Source organism: Pseudorasbora parva, chromosome 8 (genome assembly GCF_024679245.1).
Source record: "Pseudorasbora parva isolate DD20220531a chromosome 8, ASM2467924v1, whole genome shotgun sequence".
Classification (NCBI taxonomy): domain Eukaryota; kingdom Metazoa; phylum Chordata; class Actinopteri; order Cypriniformes; family Gobionidae; genus Pseudorasbora; species Pseudorasbora parva.
The window spans coordinates 33466426-33485586 of NC_090179.1; the positions used below are offsets into that span (position 1 = coordinate 33466426).

The following is a 19161-nucleotide window of genomic DNA, read 5'->3' on the forward strand; positions in this document are numbered from 1 at the left end:
TTTTATTATTAATCACTTATAACCAATAACTCTATTGGAATATATTTAGGATATATATTTTATTAATAATATAATATATTTTATTAATAATGTGTATTATTTATTTATTATTTAATGCTTTATTAAAAATAGTATAATGAAATATGAAAATAATATATAGTAAATGCGTTTAGGAAAATGTATAATATTTATTTTTCTTGCACATTTATAATTGTGTTAAAAATTTCAATTATATAATGTATTAAGATTCAGCATATTAAGTATAAACAATATTCAGGGGATACGCTCAGGAAAATATATATTGATATTTAAAATGAGTACACATGATAAAAGGAAAAATTATAATATTAAAATGTTTTGCACATTTCTTTATTACTTTTATCATTTGTACTTTATTTAAATGTAAAGGTTTATTAAAATAGTATATTGGAATATGTAAATAGTATTCAGGAAATGCATTTTGGGAATTGGAAATATATAATATGTATGGTATATGCTAATATATTTCAATTATATAATAATGTACTAAAATGAGCATATTTAGTATGTAAATAATATACAGGGAACACATTTAGGAAAATGTATATAAGGGTTTACACATTTGCACACAAAAAATTGTATATTGAAAAATTTAAATAATATTCATGGAATAAATTGTGGAAAATGTAATCTATTTTTTGTACATTTCTTTATTACTTTTATGATTTGCATCATTTATTTACATTTATTTAATGCTTTATTAAAAATTGTATTTTGGGATATTTAAATAATATAAATGTAGGAATTCTTTATATATTCACATTGTATGTTTCTTTATTACTTGTATTGCTTGAATTATATATATATATATATATAAGCCAGAAAATATGAGAACATTATTCAGGAAATATATTTAAATTACAGTGCACTGTTTAGATCAAGTTTGTTCTGAAGAGCCACTACCAACCCTCTTACTCGCATAACGTAGGATGTAAATTGAATATGCGCATATTGAAATTGCACATATGAGTGCTATGGCAGAGGGAAAGGTTTGAAGTGACCTCAATTTCAGGTCTAGCCTTTTGTCTATTGTTTTGTTCATTCTACACAGCTACGCATTGAAGAAAAAAAAAAAGTTACTGGAAAAGCTACTGTGCTTTGAAAACAACTGAGCTGCTGTCCGGCAACTGAAAAGCAAAGTTAAATCAGAAGCGTTGCTACTTTTAGTTAGTTGGGGACATTTTCTCTGAAATAACAGTCCTCAGAAAATTGAGATGAGAAAAAAAAATCAATGTTACTCAAATAAAATAAACAAGAACATAATCGTCCTAATCTCTTTCATAATCTCACTGTAGAGTGCATTACTGCAGTATGATGGATTCTTATACTTTAGAAATGGCGCCCAGGCTGCCAGATGAAAATGAAATCCGGCTTCTGGCTAGACTAGCAGTGGACATGGATGTTAAGCTCAAAGTACTGAACAATTGACTAGAGAACAATAAAAGATGGAATCCCTTGAGATTGTTTTTTATAATTGTTTCTTCTCCTCTCCGTTCACTTGTTTTGCATTTATTTATTCGTTCTCTTCTCAGATCCTTAAGGAATTCAAGGATGAAGATTGGAACATGGGAAACATTGTGTTCACGATGACCAACAGGAGATACGGCGAGAAATGCATTGCTTACGCCGAGAGCCATGACCAGGTACTGCTGCCAGGATACCTCATTTTTCCAGTATGGACTAAAGGAAATGTAATCAATGTGTCATTGGGAATGGAAATTGATGTCAAAACAGGTTGTAGTCCTCTAGGGACGAGGGTGAAATGAGAAATTAACACATCCATCCTTTTTGTACACATTCTAACGCCACAACTAGAAGTGTTTGTTGTTGTTTTCCTCCTGTCTTCCTTTGTTCTCTTTGTTTTCCCCTCTGCGTTCTGTTTCCAAGGTCTGGGAATAACGATTTGTGCTACTCAATATGAGACTCTTGAGTGAGTCTGAGTCAAAACGTGCTAAAACTAGTAAAACTTTACTTTGACACTATATCAACAGACCGACTTTTTAGCATTGCAGATAAGTTTTCGTTAAATAGGCAGGTGTGTCTTGAAATATTAACGGATTTTGGGACCTTGGCTCAGCGGTTGCAACTTAATGAGCTGTGGTGCTTATGTAGGTGATGGTGGTTCGAATCCAAAACATTTCATGATCTAGTTTGTCCCTCTTAGCTGATTAATTTCATCCTTTTTCTCACTCCAATCCAAAAAAAAAAGACAGAAGACATAAAGTCCAATGGAATGATTTTAGCATGTTGGCAAGCATCACTATTCCTATTGCTCATACTTTGGTTTATGGATATTTTACGTGAATTAGAGTTCACCCAAAATGAAAATTCAGTCGATAATTACTCGCCCTCATGTTGTTTCGAATCCATGGGACTTTCGTTCATCTTCAGAACACAAATGAAGATATATTTTTGATGAAATCTGAGTGATTTTTGTCCCTCCATTGACAACTACGCAACTACCAATTTGATGCTTCAAAAAGTGCATCAAGACATCGTAAAACTAACCCATATGAATGAAGCAGTTTAGTCCAAATTTGCTGAAGAGACTTGATGGCTTTAATTTAAATCTATTCATCATATAGTCTTTTATTTACATGTAAACATTGATCTGCGAACATAAACAGAAGTTCAACCGAACCTGCTTGATGCGCAAGAACAAACATCTTGCTGAAGCTCAAAAGTGTTGCGTAACACGAGAATGAACCTCATTGGTTCTTTCTGAAGCTCAAACGCGTTGCCTAACACGAGAATGAACCTCATTGGTTCTTTCTGAAGCTCAAACGTGTTGCCTAACACGAGAATGATCATCATTGGTTCTTTCTGGATATCAAACATGTTGCGTAACTCAAGAATGATCCTCATTGGTTCTCGCATGTCAAGCGAACATGCTTGAGCTTCTGATTATCAGAAATTATGTGCAAGTTGATGAATGTTTACATGTGAAGAAAAGACTTCATTTAATCTGTTCATCAAAGTGATTGTTTCTTCAGAAAATTTAGACTAAACCGCTTGATGAATTCGTTTTATATACTTTAAGTGTCAAAGTGGCAGTTGTGTAGCTGTCAACAGTTACATAAATCTTCATCAAACATATCTTCATTTGTTTTCCGAAGATGAACGAAAGTCTTACGAGTTTGAAGCGACATGAAGGTGAGTAAATAATGACAGAATAACTATTTAAGCTATTGTGCAGTTATATAGTCGATGCTAACATGAAGTTTTGCATCATTAAAATCAGAGCAGTATTCAGTCTTGTTTTTTATGCTCCCATATGCTGTGTTTTTAGTACAAAACAAATGGTTGTTGTTACCCCCCCCCCCCCCCCCCCCCCATAACAAGAGCAACCAATCAAAAGCTATTCATCAATCTGCAAACAATTCACTAATGTGCCGTTCATGCTCACATTGTTGATCTGCCTGTCAGGCCCTGGTGGGAGACAAAACGCTGGCCTTCTGGCTGATGGACAAGGATATGTACACCAACATGAGTTCTTTGATTCCAATGAACTCCGTTATTGATCGGGGGATCCAGCTCCACAAGATGATCCGACTGCTTACCCACAGCCTGGGAGGGGAGGGCTACCTGAACTTCATGGGTGAGTCCTTGCAGAATGTTTGAAAAAACTAGTCCACATTTATTTTTCATGTGCAAGATGTTGGTGCATTCTCTGTGAAACGATGAAACGTAAAAAAAAATATTAAAAAAAAAAATATATATATACACCATAAAATGTCGTTTGATGATATTAGTCAAGGTTTCTTGCAGTTAAAACATGTAATTTAGATCTGCTTTTCCACTCTCTCTCTCTGATCTTTAGATTTAAAAGGGCCGTGTTTGTGTACTTTTTTTCTCAGTTTCTTTTGTACTCTGGATTTTCCTAACATTCATTTGCTATGTTTGATAAACTATTGTCTAACATAAAACTTATGAAATGGAGCTGTTGTTGAAAACAGCAAATATTCCTTCTGTGATTTTTGGCCTGTCCCACCTCAATATCCAACAATTAAAATAATACTGCATAATTTCACATAATCTATAATAATATGCGTTTATCAATAAGTACAAACTATTATTTGTTCCCAACCTGGCTAGTCCCTCATTTTGGCAAAATATGCAAACCTGATCATATCGTTTTGGCAGCCTTTTTTCTTTTTTCTTTTTTTCTTTTTTTTGTGTTTGTTTGTTTATTGTTCACTTTTTTTCACACATGCCTTCAATTTTGAAACCTGCATGATGTTTGCATAGTACATTTGTATGTGTTTCCAATGGTGTTAACCATTAGCACAATAGCTTTTTTAGGCATTGTTTTAGCAAGCTCACATTCAGATCTGGCTCCATTTTCACATTTAATTCCATTCCAATCAACATTGTCATCCGTTTAATAGCTCTATTTTGGCTTGGCATCTTGGCATCAGTTATTTGTAATATTTATGAAGTAGTCAATTATAGCTGGAAGTGGTTGGTCAATAGTCAGCCCAAACAGTGTACTAGCCCCACCTGCTGACCAGGTGCTGGCGATGAACTACCAATATTGCATGCATGAATCTCCAATGAACGGTTCAGTTTAAAAGAGACAGGCTATTTCCCCAGCCAAGGCTATATTCACAACACACACACACAGACCCAACCCACACACACCCAACCCCAACGCACACACTTTTCCTTGTGTTTACAGATTACCTTGTGTTTGTGAGCATATGGGCAGATTCGTCCATGATACACACTGGAGGTCTGTTATTGTTTACTGCTGTTCTTGTTCTGCCAGTACCACTAAGAGTAATGACAGCTACAGATGTGGACTGCCTGATGCGGAAACTTTCTACTCTCTACTTGTAGTATATCTGTAAAAAGCTTTTGTCTACTGAGTGAAAATACTCGCCTAATGGTGTTGTGTCCCAGCTGTATATATATTTTTCAGTCGATTAAGCCTCTAACAGCCAAAGGGCTCAGAGATTGTGAAAGTAAAGAGACATCAGGTATGTTCGCTTGCAAGAAAACACACTTGGTTCAGCTCCAAGAGATTGTGAAGTGTAGACGTCATGGACTTTTAGTACAACAGGAATTAAGTACTATGCGTCATCCAAGTTTAGACATGCTTATTCCTGAAATAAATTACATAAAAATATCCAACAAAAAAATTAAAAGCTTCAAGTTAATCAGCAAGCAGGTGTTTTAGGCTTCTGACTCATTTATTGCTTATTTAATTAAAACAAAATAATAATAAATTGATAAATCCTTTAAAGTTGACTTTTCATGGTCTTTATAAAATGAAGATAACCAATAAGCCAAAACGAGAAGACAAACAAAATGGTAAATACAAGACGATGTGTCATGTCAATGGATCAATGGCTGTGAAGTCATTTAGCCAGTGCAAAGCAAGAACAAATTGTTTGAGCAAGCAAATCAATTTGAGCTACCCTCAACTCCGCAAAGCCCATCTATTTACTCTCTAGTGGCAGATGCTTGCAAAGTAAAAGGCCACAAAGAGATGACGGCCATGTTTGCAATGCAGAAAGAAGATGAGTGCTGTGAGGCAGAGACTAGACATTATAACACACTCGCGAGGCTGCAATGAAACGGCTCAGTGGTTTCATCATTAAATCAGCAGGTGGAGAGTGAGATGAATGTACGCCTGACTTTCAGAGATGGAGAAAAACTTCTGGATCACCTTCAGAAGCGGCATACCACAGAGCGGTATCTAACTGTAGTCAAACAGTGCTTTTGATTAGTCAGAACTGCTGAAGAATTTAGTCAAATTAACATTAAGATAAAACGCCCTGCTAAAATGTACTATAACAACATTGAGTGAAGATATTGAGATCATATACAATTAAACCCAAAATGACAATTCTATCATTAATTTGTCACCCTCATATCGTTCCAAACCCAAAGATATTTTTAATGAAATCTGAGAGATGTCTGTTACTCCATTGACAGCTACGCAACTACCACTTTCAAGCCCCAGAAAGGTAGTGAATACATCACAAAATGAATCCATGTGAGTCAAGTGGTTTCACCTCAGTTTTATAAAGTGACACAGGTGCTTTGTTTACACCAAAAAACAATTTATTACTTTATTTACACAATATTAATCTCCAACTCGTGTTCGCGCGGGTAATGATAGATTTTTCATTTAATGAATGAATGATAAGAATTTAATTACAGAGTTTTTATTTATTTGGTGAACTAACCCTTTAAACTATAATACAATTTGTATTTTTTACAATTATAATACATACACCGATCAGGCATAACCTAATATTTGTTGGTCCCTCTTTTGCTGCCAAAACAGCCCTGACCTGTTGCTCTGACCATGACCATGGACTCTACTAGATCCCTGAAGGTGTGATGTGGTATCAGGCATCAAGATGTTAGCAACAGATCCTTTAAGTCCTGTAAGTTGCAAGGTGGGGCCTTCATGGATTGGACTTGCTTGTTCAAAATATCCTACAGATGCTCGATTGGATTGAGATCTGAGGAATCTGGAGGTCAAGTCAACACCTCAAACCATTTCTTGTGCTCCTCAAACCATTCCTGAACCATTTTTGCTTTGTGGCAGATCGCATTATCCTGCTGATAGAGGCCATAGCCACCAGGGAATACCGTTTCCATGAAAGGTGTACATGGTCTGCAACAATGCTTAGGTAGGTGGTACGTGTCAATGTAAGATGATTCATCAGACTAGGCCACTTTTTTCTATTGCTCCGTGGTCCAGTTTTGATGCTAATATGCCGACTCCACTGTTGGTTCTTTCAGCAGGGGACAGGGGTCAGCATGCGCACTCTGACTGGTCTGCTGTAATGTGGCCTCATAGGCAACAAACTATGATGCACTGTGTATTTTGACACCTTTCTATCAGAACCAGCATTAACTTCTTGTGCAATTTGAGCTATAGTAGCTCATCTGTTTGCTCGGACCACATGGGCCAGCCTTTGCTCCCCATGTGCATCAATGAGCCTTGGCCTCCTGTGATCCTGTCGCCGGTTGACCACTGTCACTGCATACCAGGAACACCCCACAGGAACGGCAGTTTTGGAGATGATCTGATGCTTTGACAGGGCTGTGATGGATCGTCTAATGGATGGAATCCTTTCGCTTGCCCATTTTTCCAGCTTTTAACACATCAACTTTGAGGACAAAATGTTCACTTGTTGCCTAATACATCCCACCCACTAACAGGTGCCGTGATATTAGAGGTAATCAGATAATCAATAAACATTATTTATGCATGTGATTATTTCAAATAATTGAATGCCTTGTCATTTTTTACTTGTGCAACTTACTAAAATGTAAATGTTTACTTAATAATTGTACACCTACACACAAATAAATATGTTCTACTTTTGGCACAGTTTAAAATCACATACACTCACAAAACCCCCAGTCATATCATTGGTCTTATTCTACTGTTGTGTGCTACATAAGGTAGGTCAATGGCAGCATTTTGAGGTCCACCACCCGTGTCTCTGTTTGACACTCTTGACAAAATTCCATGCATCCGTCCCAGTAGGTGTCACTATAAAGGCCAACTATTGGTTGGTTAGGCAGACAAATGAATGTGAAATGGCATTTGAAACCCGGTTTACCCCGCATCATATTTCTAGTAGTTACGTAAACTTTTACATTCCGAAGAAAGATTTTGAGTCATGCACAATAACCTGGAATATGTATAAACAGTTTTTTAAATAAGGGTAAATTGGTCACATTGTTCAGCTATTTTTCACGGACTAAATCCAGTAATTTCAATAGAAATTCACAAGATCTGGAATTGTGTGTGAGATTTTCCTGTGAAGATTCTGCAACGGATTCAAGTTGGTCTTGCAGATTCATTGTTTTGACCAACAGAAAGCTCCTTGAACACGGCTTCTGTGTGAGCTTTTTACATCACTTTACTTTTGGAAATATACAATTCATGCAAACTTTTGTAACCCAGTAAAATGGTAATATATAGATCTAAGTTTTTGTCAGATAATGAATAAATCTCCCCTGTTTTTCCAAGACAGACCTGGAACAGAGGATAAAACATAAAAGAGACAGACAAAGAATGTTCAAACCTGAAATGCTGAGAGAGAGAGATAGGGGAATGAGCGTAATTGGCTGGGAGCTTATGGTAGTCATAAAGTCCAAAGTCATTTCCTAAACAAATGACTGTTGGCCTGTTTTGATATTTGTCATGATAAAGGCCCCAGAAACTGTATTTTCCATTATAGATTTATTTAACGTTAAGAGTAGACTTGCTTTCAGTTCTAAATTTGTGTGGTGTTTGTGTAAGATGGAAGGGGAGGATAAAATACTAAACTAATTGGTCTCTGAAAGCAGGGTTGTATGTGATTCAGCTATAGGTCATCAGGATTAATCCTGAATCACATTTTAAAAGGATCATCTCATCTAGCTCAGTGTTTGCGTATGCTAATGGCTGCATGGTTTTCCAGACAACCTTGTTTCAAGGGCAGCTCTCGAATAGTGCTTTAAATTGAAAGACCAGCAGGCCTGAAGGACTGTTGTCTGTTTTGAATTTAAAAGGAAGTTGTCTCCTTTTCTTAATAAGTTGTCAAGTTCACCACAATAGTTTTTTGTACTTAAATCCTACCCCAACTTAATCTGAATATAATATAATAACACTAATATATATATATATATATATATATATATATATATATATATATATATATATATATATATATATATATATATATATATATATATATATATATATATATAATATATAATATATATATACACAGTGCCTTGCGAAAGTATCCGGCCCCCTTTGAACTTTGCGACCTTTTGCCACATTTCAGGCTTCAAACATAATGATTTGAAACTGTAATTTTTTTGGTGAAGAATCAACAACAAGTGGGACACAATCATGAAGTGGAACGAAATTTATTGGATATTTCAAACTTTTTTAACAAATCAAAAACTGACAAATTGGGAGTGCAAAATTAAGTTAATACTTTGTAGCACCTCCTTTTGCTGCGATTAGCTGTAAGTTGCTTGGGGTTGCTTGTCTCTATCAGTTTTGCACATCGAGAGACTGAAATTTTTGCCCATTCCTGCAGAACAGCTCGAGCTCAGTGAGGTTGGATGGAGAGCGTTTGTGAACAGCAGTTTTCAGTTCTTTCCACAGATTCTCGATTGGATTCAGGTCTGGACTTTGACTTGGTCATTCTAACACCTGGATATGTTTATTTTTGAACCATTCCATTGTAGATATTGTTTTGGATCATTGTCTTGTTGGAAGAAAAATCTCCGTCCCAGTCTCAGGTCTTTTGCAGACTCCATCAGGTTTTCTTCCAGAATGGTCCTGTATTTGGCTCCATCCATCTTCTCATCAATTTAAACCATCTTCCCTGTCCCTGCTGAAGAAAAGCAGGCCCAAACCATGATGCTGCCACCACCATGTTTGACGGTGGGGATGGTGTGTTCAGGGTGATGAGCTGTGTTGCTTTTACGCCAAACATAACGTTTTGTATTGTTGCCAAAAAGTTCAATTTTGGTTTCATCTGACCAGAGCACCTTCTTCCACATGTTTGGTGTGTCTCCCAGGTGGCTTGTGGCACTCTTTAAACAACACTTTTTATGGATATCTTTAAAAAAAGGCTTTCTTCTTGCCACTCTTCCATAAAGGCCAGATTTGTGCAGTATACGTCTGATTGTTGTCCTATGGACAGAGTCTCCCACCTCAGCTGTAGATCTCTGCAGTTCATCCAGAGTGATCATGGGCCTCTTGGCTGCATCTCTGATCAGTCTTCTCCTTGTATGAGCTGAAAGTTTAGAGGGACGGTTAGGTCTTGGTAGATTTGCAGTGGTCTGATACTCCTTCCATTTCAATATTATCACTTGCACAGTGCTCCTTGGGATGTTTAAAACTTGGGAAATCTTTTTGTAGCCAAATCCGGCTTTAAACTTCTCCACAACAGTATCTCAGACCTGCCTGGTGTGTTCCTTGTTCTTCATGATGCTCTGCACTTTAAACGGACCTCTGAGACTATCACAGTGCAGGTGCATTTATACGGAGACTTGATTACACACAGGTGGATTCTATTTATCATCATTAGTCATTTAGGTCAACATTGGATCATTCAGAGATCCTCACTGAACTTCTGGAGAGAGTTTGCTGCACTGAAAGTAAAGGGGCCGAATAATTTTGCACGCCCAATTTTTCAGTTTTTGATTTGTTAAAAAAGTTTGAAATATCCAATAAATTTCATTCCACTTGATGATTGTGTCCCACTTGTTGATTCTTTACAAAAAAAATACAGTTTTATATCTTTGTTTGAAGCCTGAAATGTGGCAAAAGGTCGCAAAGTTCAAGGGGCCGAATACTTTCGCAAGGCACAGGTCCTTCTCAAAAAATTAGCATATTGTGATAAAGTTCATTATTTTCCATAATGTAATGATATTAAACTTTCATATATTTTAGATTCATTGCACTCCAACTGAAATATTTCGGGTCTTTTATTGTTTTAATACTGATGATTTTGCATACAGCTCATGAAAACCCAAAATTCCTATCTAAAAAAATTAGCATATCATGAAAAGGTTCTCTAAACGAGCTATTAAGCTAATCATCTGAATCAACTAATTAACTCTAAACACCTGCAAAAGATTCCTGAGGCTTTTAAAAACTCCCAGCCTGGTTCATTACTCAAAACCGCAATCATGGGTAAGACTGCCGACCTGACTGCTGTTCAGAAGGCCATCATTGACACCCTCAAGCGAGAGGGTAAGACACAGAAAGAAATTTCTGAACGAATAGGCTGTTCCCAGAGTGCTGTATCAAGGCACCTCAGTGGGAAGTCTGTGGGAAAGAAAAAGTGTGGCAAAAAACGCTGCACAACGAGAAGAGGTGACCGGACCCTGAGGAAGATTGTGGAGAAGGACCGATTCCAGACCTTGGGGGACCTGCGGAAGCAGTGGACTGAGTGGAGTAGAAACATCCAGAGCCACCGTGCACAGGCGTGTGCAGGAAATGGGCTACAGGTGCCGCATTCCCCAGGTCAAACCACTTTTGGGCTACAGAGAAGCAGCACTGGACTGTTGCTCAGTGGTCCAAAGTACTTTTTTCGGATGAAAGCAAATTTTGCATGTCATTCTGAAATCAAAGTGCCAGAGTCTGGAGGAAGACTGGGGAGAAGGAAATGCCAAAATGCCTGAAGTCCAGTGCCCACAGTCAGTAATGGTCTGGGGTGCCATGTCAGCTGCTGGTGTTGGTCCACTGTGTTTTATCAAGGGCAGGGTCAATGCAGCTAGCTATCAGGAGATTTTGGAGCACTTCATGCTTTCATCTGCTGAAAAACTTTATGGGGATGAATATTTGGTTTTTCAGCACCTGGGACCTGCTCACAGTGCCAAAACCACTGGTAAATGGTTTACTGACCATGGTATTACTGTGCTCAATTGGCCTGCCAACTCTCCTGACCTGAACCCCATAGAGAATCTGTGGGATATTGTGAAGAGAAAGTTGAGAGACGCAAGACCCAACACTCTGGATGAGCTTAAGGCCGCTATTGAAGCATCCTGGGCCTCCATAACACCTCAGCAGTGCCACAGGCTGATTGCCTCCATGCCACGCCGCATTGAAGCAGTCATTTCTGCAAAAGGATTCCCGACCAAGTATTGAGTGCATAACTGAACATAATTATTTGAAGGTTGACTCTTTTTGTATTAAAAACACTTTTCTTTTATTGGTCGGATGAAATATGCATTTTTTTTTTAGATAGGAATTTGGGGTTTTCATGAGCTGTATGCCAAAATCATCAGTATTAATTAAAACAATAAAAGACCTGAAATATTTCAGTTGGTGTGCAATGAATCTAAAATATATGAAAGTTTAATTTATATCATTACATTATGGAAAATAATGGAAATTAATTATGGAAAAGGACCTGTATAAAAATAAATAAATAAATAAATAAATATATATATATATATATATATATATATATATATATATATATATATATATATATATATATATATATATATATATAATTTTTTTTTTTTTTTTTTTTTAAGATATTATCTTTTTTTTTTTTTTTTTGGCCTTCAGAACATCTTAAAATGCATATATGTAGATCATAGAAATCAAAATTTTCTCAGTGGAGCATGCCCCCAAACCCCCCTAACATTTGGGATCTTTTAAACTGCCTTACATTATTGGGTATGGTTAATGCATGTATAGTCAGTAGCCATGCAGTAAGGTGTTAATATTTGCTTTATAAGTAATGATAAACAGCCAATATCTTCTGGGTATGCATGTTTGTAAGCTATTAGTTAATAGCGCAATTTTGGACCTTTGGATAGTGTTACCATTTTTTCTACAGGCCTATCCCTCACTGGGGGCTGAGCCCCCCTAAAATGAAAATCCTAGAAACGCTCCTGCTAAACATTATTTGAAGTGCATCTACAATTCAATAAATCACATTAAGCAGAGTCAGTCACTATTGTGACTGTGGTGTGTCAAATGACAAGCAATGACGCGTCACCATGGAAACAATAAAGTGATACATTCTAAATAACAGTTGTCCTGGGGTTAGCCAGAATATTTAAAATTGATGTGTGAAAGGGTTAATATGGTGTATAGGAGAGTATAGATTAAGGACTAGGAAATGTTGAGAGCTGGATTTGAACTTGAGAGGCTGATTTAGTAGAGTTATGTAAGCACACTTCATCATCTGTTTCTATTAAATCAGCTCTGAATTGCGTAGCTGTATAACTTTGACCATGGGGTGTTTTTTCCCCTAGCTTTATATCCAACTTTTAATCAAACACTGACTTTGAAGCACTTCACCATGACGAAGCAAACACTAAGCTTTGACTACACCTTCTGCTTCTTTTCTAACAGTATTACACACTCTTTTTCCTGGCATTGAATTTCTGTGTGTGTGTCAATTGGGAATCTCATCTGCCAGCATGAGGTCTGAGCCACAATACAGCACTCCGGCTCTTTCGGGTTTGAGACTTCAAGGTATCAGGCGCTTTGAAGGGCCGCTATTCACATCTGACCACCTTTAAATGAGCTAATGTCGGTTTCAAATTCCATCGTCGTGTCCATGCCTCAAGATTTGTTTTTCTTGCTGCAAATCTGCAAAATACTCTTTGTCGAGCACGTTTTATCACCGGAAAGTCTGAACCAGGTAGCTAAAAGAAAATATGCAAGTCATGAGTCTTGGATGAGTTTTAACTGGATAAATCTTACAAAGAAATGCCCAAGTCATATTCCTAGAGACAAATTGTATTCAGTTGTATGATACTTTCTCAAATATGGTCGCAATTACAAGATATAAAGTTGCAATTGTGAGATATAAATGACAACGTGAGCCACAATTACAAAAATGTATCACAATTTGATAAAATATATACTTTGCTTGAACATGGATTTTTTTTATTTATTTTTTTTATTTATTTTTATAAATAAGGCCTATATTATAGAACACTGTGTTTTTATTATAAAATAACTATTTGAATGACATTTAAACACCTTTGACCCAAAAATCCCCAATAATGTAATGCAAAAAATCTTTTTATTATTAATGCAATTCAGGAAACAACATTTTTTAATGTACTTTTTTTGACTCTGACATTTTGAATCTTACATTTAAAAAAATATGATTGTGTGTTATTTTACTTTATTACAGTAATGTTGTTTTGCATTATAGCACGCTAGGGTTGAGTAAAGGGACTTAATTGTGCTTAATTTTCATATGTTACTCAATATTATTGGCACTTAAAATGATTCATTATTTTGAATGGTTGTTGAATTATGATATAGACATGTTCTTGACAGATTTTGTGAGATTTAACTACTGTTAAGTGAAGAAATATCTATAGCTACAATAATGAAAGATTTGGAATGCACCTCTCTTACACGTCTGCTGTATGTTTCCTTTTGTGAAATGTATGAGTTTAAACTCCAGTTTAGATTCTCATGCATGACAAAGCTAAACGAAAACCTCAAATAAAATCATGTAGCAAACAGACTGTATTCTTCAGACTTTCCGCTTTGTGAAGTTCGTAGAAGTTTGCAGACTGCCGTCATTATGTGTCTGTCTCTTTTGGGAGACTGGGAGAATATTTTACCTGCTGTGATTGTTATTGTTCTAATTCCCTGTTTATGTTCCCATCTGCATTTTTTTTTTTCAGATTTAGAATCATGACTATGTCCAGGGATTTGCATGCATTTGTGATTATTAATACGGCTCTTTCTGCACAGTGCTCAACAGTTAATGTACTTAGACAGACTATTTTACTAATTTTACAAAGTTTCTTGGAGCAACACAATCATTTAGCAAACTAACTTAAAGTTTCTTGGAAGGACGCAATCATTTTGTGAACAAAAGCATAGTTTCTCAGGGGAATGTAAACATTTTTTTAAGGAAAGGCTTTTTTGGGGAAATGTGATAGTTTATCAAACCAAAGCAAAGTTTCTTGGAGGAACGCAAAACATTTTTCAAACGAACATGTTTTTTAGGGCAATGCAAACATTTTGTAAACAAACACAGGTTTTCGGAGGAACACTGCAAGCAAACGCAAAGTTTTCGGAGGAACGCGAACATTTTGCAAACAAACGCAAAGTTTCTTGGAGCACAAGTTTCTTAAGGGAACGGAAAACATTTTATAAACAAAAACGTTTCTCAAAGGAACGGAAAACATTTTATAAACAAAAACGTTTCTCAAGGGAACGGAAAACATTTTATAAACAAAAACGTTTCTCAAAGGAACGGAAAACATTTTATAAACAAAAACGTTTCTCAAAGGAACAGAAAACATTTTGCAAACAAACAAAGGTTCTTGGAGGAACACAATAATTTTGCGAAGAAAAGCAATGCTTCTCGGGGGACCACAAACATTTTGGAAACAAAGGCAATGCAATTTTCAACACCATGTCCTTTTAGGGGATCAGTATGGTGTCGCTTAAAAAATGTAACATGTAAATGCTGATTTTTTTCATGAATATTTTGTAAGGGATAATGTAAATCCAGCCAGTTGTTATCGTAGATTATTACACGGCTCTGTGAAATACTTGATTCTGATTGGTCAATCGCGCATTCCAGCGGTACGTTATTTCCAGATAACACCCGCTCATACGGGTACTACGAGTTATCTTGACCGGTACTACTTTTATGCTTAACGCTGGCGCCATCTTGTGGTTTAAACAGCCGTGGGTTACAATGGAAGACTTCAAGGCAGGTTTCCTTCATAACGTTTTTAATATAGATCTTTTTCTTACACAAACGCATCGATTCGAATCAGAAGGCTCTATTAACCCATGGGAGCCGTGTGGAGCACATTATTTGACGGACAGCTGCATTTTTTATGGACTTCAAACACAACTACAACAACTGCTGGGATTAACTTTAGCCTGGACTTTTTAAATATAACTCCGATTGTATTTGTCTGAAAGAAGAATGTCATATACACCTATAATAACTTGAGGGTGAGTAAATCATAGGCTTGGTTTCATTTTTGGGTGAACTAACCCTTTCAGCATTCATTTTCAACATTTAGCAAGGGCATATGGCAAATCTTCAGCAATAGATAAAGGCTTAAAGCAGGTTGGAACTGTTTTCCTTCGCTGAAGCTTTGCGTAAGAGCTAATAAAATATTTAATCTCAATATTTTGTGTCTAATAATTATTTATTTGAGATTAGTAGCCGTGTAATAAGCAGGATAATGTACACCCAGCCGGTTGTTATCGCAGAATAAACCCCGACAGAGTGATCAGGACTTGCGTCACTCTGAAAGCCTGACATAAACCCTGACAGGGTGATCAGAGCCTCAACATGAAGCAGAGAGGACTTTCATAACCCTGAAGGGCTTTATTATACAATAACAACCGGCTGCATGTACATTATCCTGCTTATTACACGGCTACTTGCCACATAAGTAAATAATTGCATATGAAATATTCACGAGTCAAAATATTTTATATGCTCTTTAAATGCAAAGCTTCTGTGGAGAGAGCAATTGCTAGCAAGCGGCAAGTTCAAACTTTACAGACATTTAAGTGTTACGGTGCCATTTACGCTGTACAATTATTACGCTGTATTTCACCACATAAATAAATATGTGGATGAGAGATATTAAATCCTCAAACAAAAGCAGCAGCTGCATTTGAAAGAAACGAGAGCGAGTCTGTGATGCCTGGATGGTATAATGAAATAACTGTACAAATTTTTTTGGGAGAAAATACTTTCCTAGCTAGCATTAAGTGCTCAATTCATCCCGGATGAGCCTGTTTTATCAGTTTTTACCGGTTGTTTTCAGGGGATAGCTGGATGACACAATTGATCAATCAGAATCAAGTATTCCACAGAGTCGTGTAAAAAGTTGTAATATTTTATGTAAAATATTACTATTCTACCACTTTTAAAATATTAAAATATATTAAATATGCAGTATTTAATATTATAAAAAATAACGTAAATGCAAATAATAATAATAATAATAATTTGTTCTATTAGAGTAGGTTAATTATTATTGGGGAAACTATAAATTTAGTAACTTTTTTATATTATGTTATTTAATGTAAAATATTTTATTATACTACCACTTTAAATTGGTAAAATATACAAAATAGTCAATATTAAAAACAAAATTTTTGTATTATAATATTTTACATTTTACATTTCAATTGGCATTGACACATGGAAGTACCATAAATCCACCAAATTGGCATATAGCTTGCACTGCAAAAAAAATATTTTCTTACTTAGTATTTTTGTCTTGTTTATAGTCAAAATTTCTAAAAATTCTTACATTAAGAAACATTTACTAGACAAGTAAAAAATTGTCTTGTTTTGGGAAAAAATCACTCACAATTAAGAGAGTTTTTGCTTAAAATTAGCAAAATAATCTGCCAGTGGGGTAAGCAAAATCATCTTACAATAAGATTTGCTTATTTTTAGCAAAAAATCTTAATTTTGAGTGATTTTTTTTTCCCAAAACAAGACAATTACTTTTGCTTGTCTAGTAAATAGTTCTTGTTTTAAGAATTTTTAGATGTTTGGACTAGAAACAAGACAAAAATACTAAGTAAGAAAAGCATTTTTTTTTTTTTTTTCAGTGTGCAAGTTAAAGTGCTTTAAAATTTGTGAACATGTACTTAACTCGGTCAGTGAACAGACTGTGGGCGATCCGTCTGAGGCCCGAACATCTCTAATACTGACCTCAGGCCGCCCTCATTGTCGAGCTCTTCACGGTGCGTGTACTTCCTCCCTGTTTGCTTATGCTTTGGCACTTCTTTTACAGCTACGTAATTTATTTCATTAGAAAGCACTGTCATTCCTTGTCCGTTCCACCTCAATTCAGGCATCCATTTTTATTTCCATCTTCTTGTCTCCTTCCTTCTCCCTCTGAATAAACAACTTACCTCATCACCATCGTTGTGCCTCTGTTCTCTTGCTTGTCAAAGCGCCTCCTCGGAATTCAATTACCCAACTGTTGTTTTATGATGTTGTCTTGTCAGCTGATGACGGATTCATTATCTCATCACTCCGCTTGACAAGACTGTCACAACGCTCTCTTTGCCTTTTATTCCGCTGCTCACGCTCCGCTTGCAAATATATTCGCTGGCTCTCCTCTTCAGTCCTGTCTGTGATCTCCACTGCCATCTGTTTCAGTCTCCAGCTCATCGCTGAGATCATCGTGAGATCAGAGTGCGGGAATTCACACAAACCCTGCTGTTATGATCTTGACAAAACTCTTTTTTGTGTGTGTTTTTGTTAGTGAAGGCCAGTTAACATCTGATATGACTTAATATTTATGCACACAGCGGCAGAATACGGTTGTCAATTGTGTTTGTGTTGCTAAATACAGCTCTGATCACACACACATTTCCGGGTATAGGTTATTTTTTGCTGCCAGTCAGTGATGTTAGGACTGTCAAGCTTTCCTAGGTTAAGAAAAATTGCAGGGGGAAAAAAAGCGTAAGAGACAACCCAAAATGTGTCAGTCACAAACAGTGACTGTAAAATTTTGCTTAAAATATTTATAAACTAATTTCACACCAGAAATATTTATACACATGAAGTCATGAGAGCTGGATGAACTATTCAACATCTGAACCAGTGTTATGTATATAGTAGGTAATTCATATTTTGAATCAGCTTTCATTTGTTTGTATATGTGTATATCCGTATATATATAATTACTCTTTTGGTTTTATTAATATTTATTTTCTAGATAGTAATTTTAGTGCTTTTAGTGCAGTTTACAGTATTTCAGTAATTCCTACTTTTTGTTGAGTTTATTTATTTTAGTTAAAAAAATACAAAAATAAAATTATTTATATATATATATATATATATATATATATATATATATATATATATATAATCATAGTTTTAGCTTTAGTTAAAGCCTCCAAATAAAATGTAATAATCCTTGAATTAAGCCAACAAAGTGAAAATATTGTTCTTTGGATTTTTTTTTTTTATGTCAAATGAAATATTTTTTTATAAAAATGTAATAAAACTATAATATATTGTTATATAATATATTTTAACCGTATTATATAACAATATTTTATAGCCTGACGTTTGCAGTTGACTAAAAGTTCATTTTGGACCCTAGAGATAGTTATATAATATAATAGAGACGTAAATCTATTGGGAAAAACTTTGAAATGTATCATATTTTACAGTGCATTGAGAAACATAAAAAGTGGTACATCAAAAGATAGTCTTTTCTTTTCCTGTTACTTAACCCTCAGACAAGGTCACTTTGCGTTTCATACTGCATTATTCAGCCCTATATTCGTCTCTCCTGGTTCATTATGCTGGTGCGTGTGGTGTTTCTTTCAGTACCTTCAGCACTGTTTTGAATAAAGGGTCTGCAAATTTATTTAGCATTCATTTGTTTAACCCCCCCTTGAAGCTCTGCACTTCCCTTGTCTTGTTTGAAGGGAACGTTCACTGCAGGAGGTGCTTTGAGATGGGAAAGGTACATCAGGGGTGAGGCCAGTGGCAACCACTGGCCTTTGATTAATTAAAAGCCCACCCCAAATCTGGTCCCTAGATATGGCTTTGGGTCCATTTACACTGACCAGTGACCATATCCGTGTTTTTTTTTTTTTTCCTTTGGTCATTTCGGTTTACATTCACACTTTGCCCA

At 35.8% G+C, this 19161-nt stretch overlaps 1 protein-coding gene across 1 annotated transcript in view; it reads left to right on the forward strand.

Annotated features, from left to right (window-relative positions):
* Positions 1-19161, forward strand: part of gbe1b (glucan (1,4-alpha-), branching enzyme 1b) — a 188468-nt gene that overhangs the window by 102261 nt on the left and 67046 nt on the right. Inside the window, exons 11-12 of the mRNA XM_067450980.1 lie at positions 1572-1682; positions 3466-3637. Coding sequence (XP_067307081.1) covers positions 1572-1682; positions 3466-3637 — 283 coding nt within the window. The remainder of the gene's footprint in view (positions 1-1571; positions 1683-3465; positions 3638-19161) is intronic.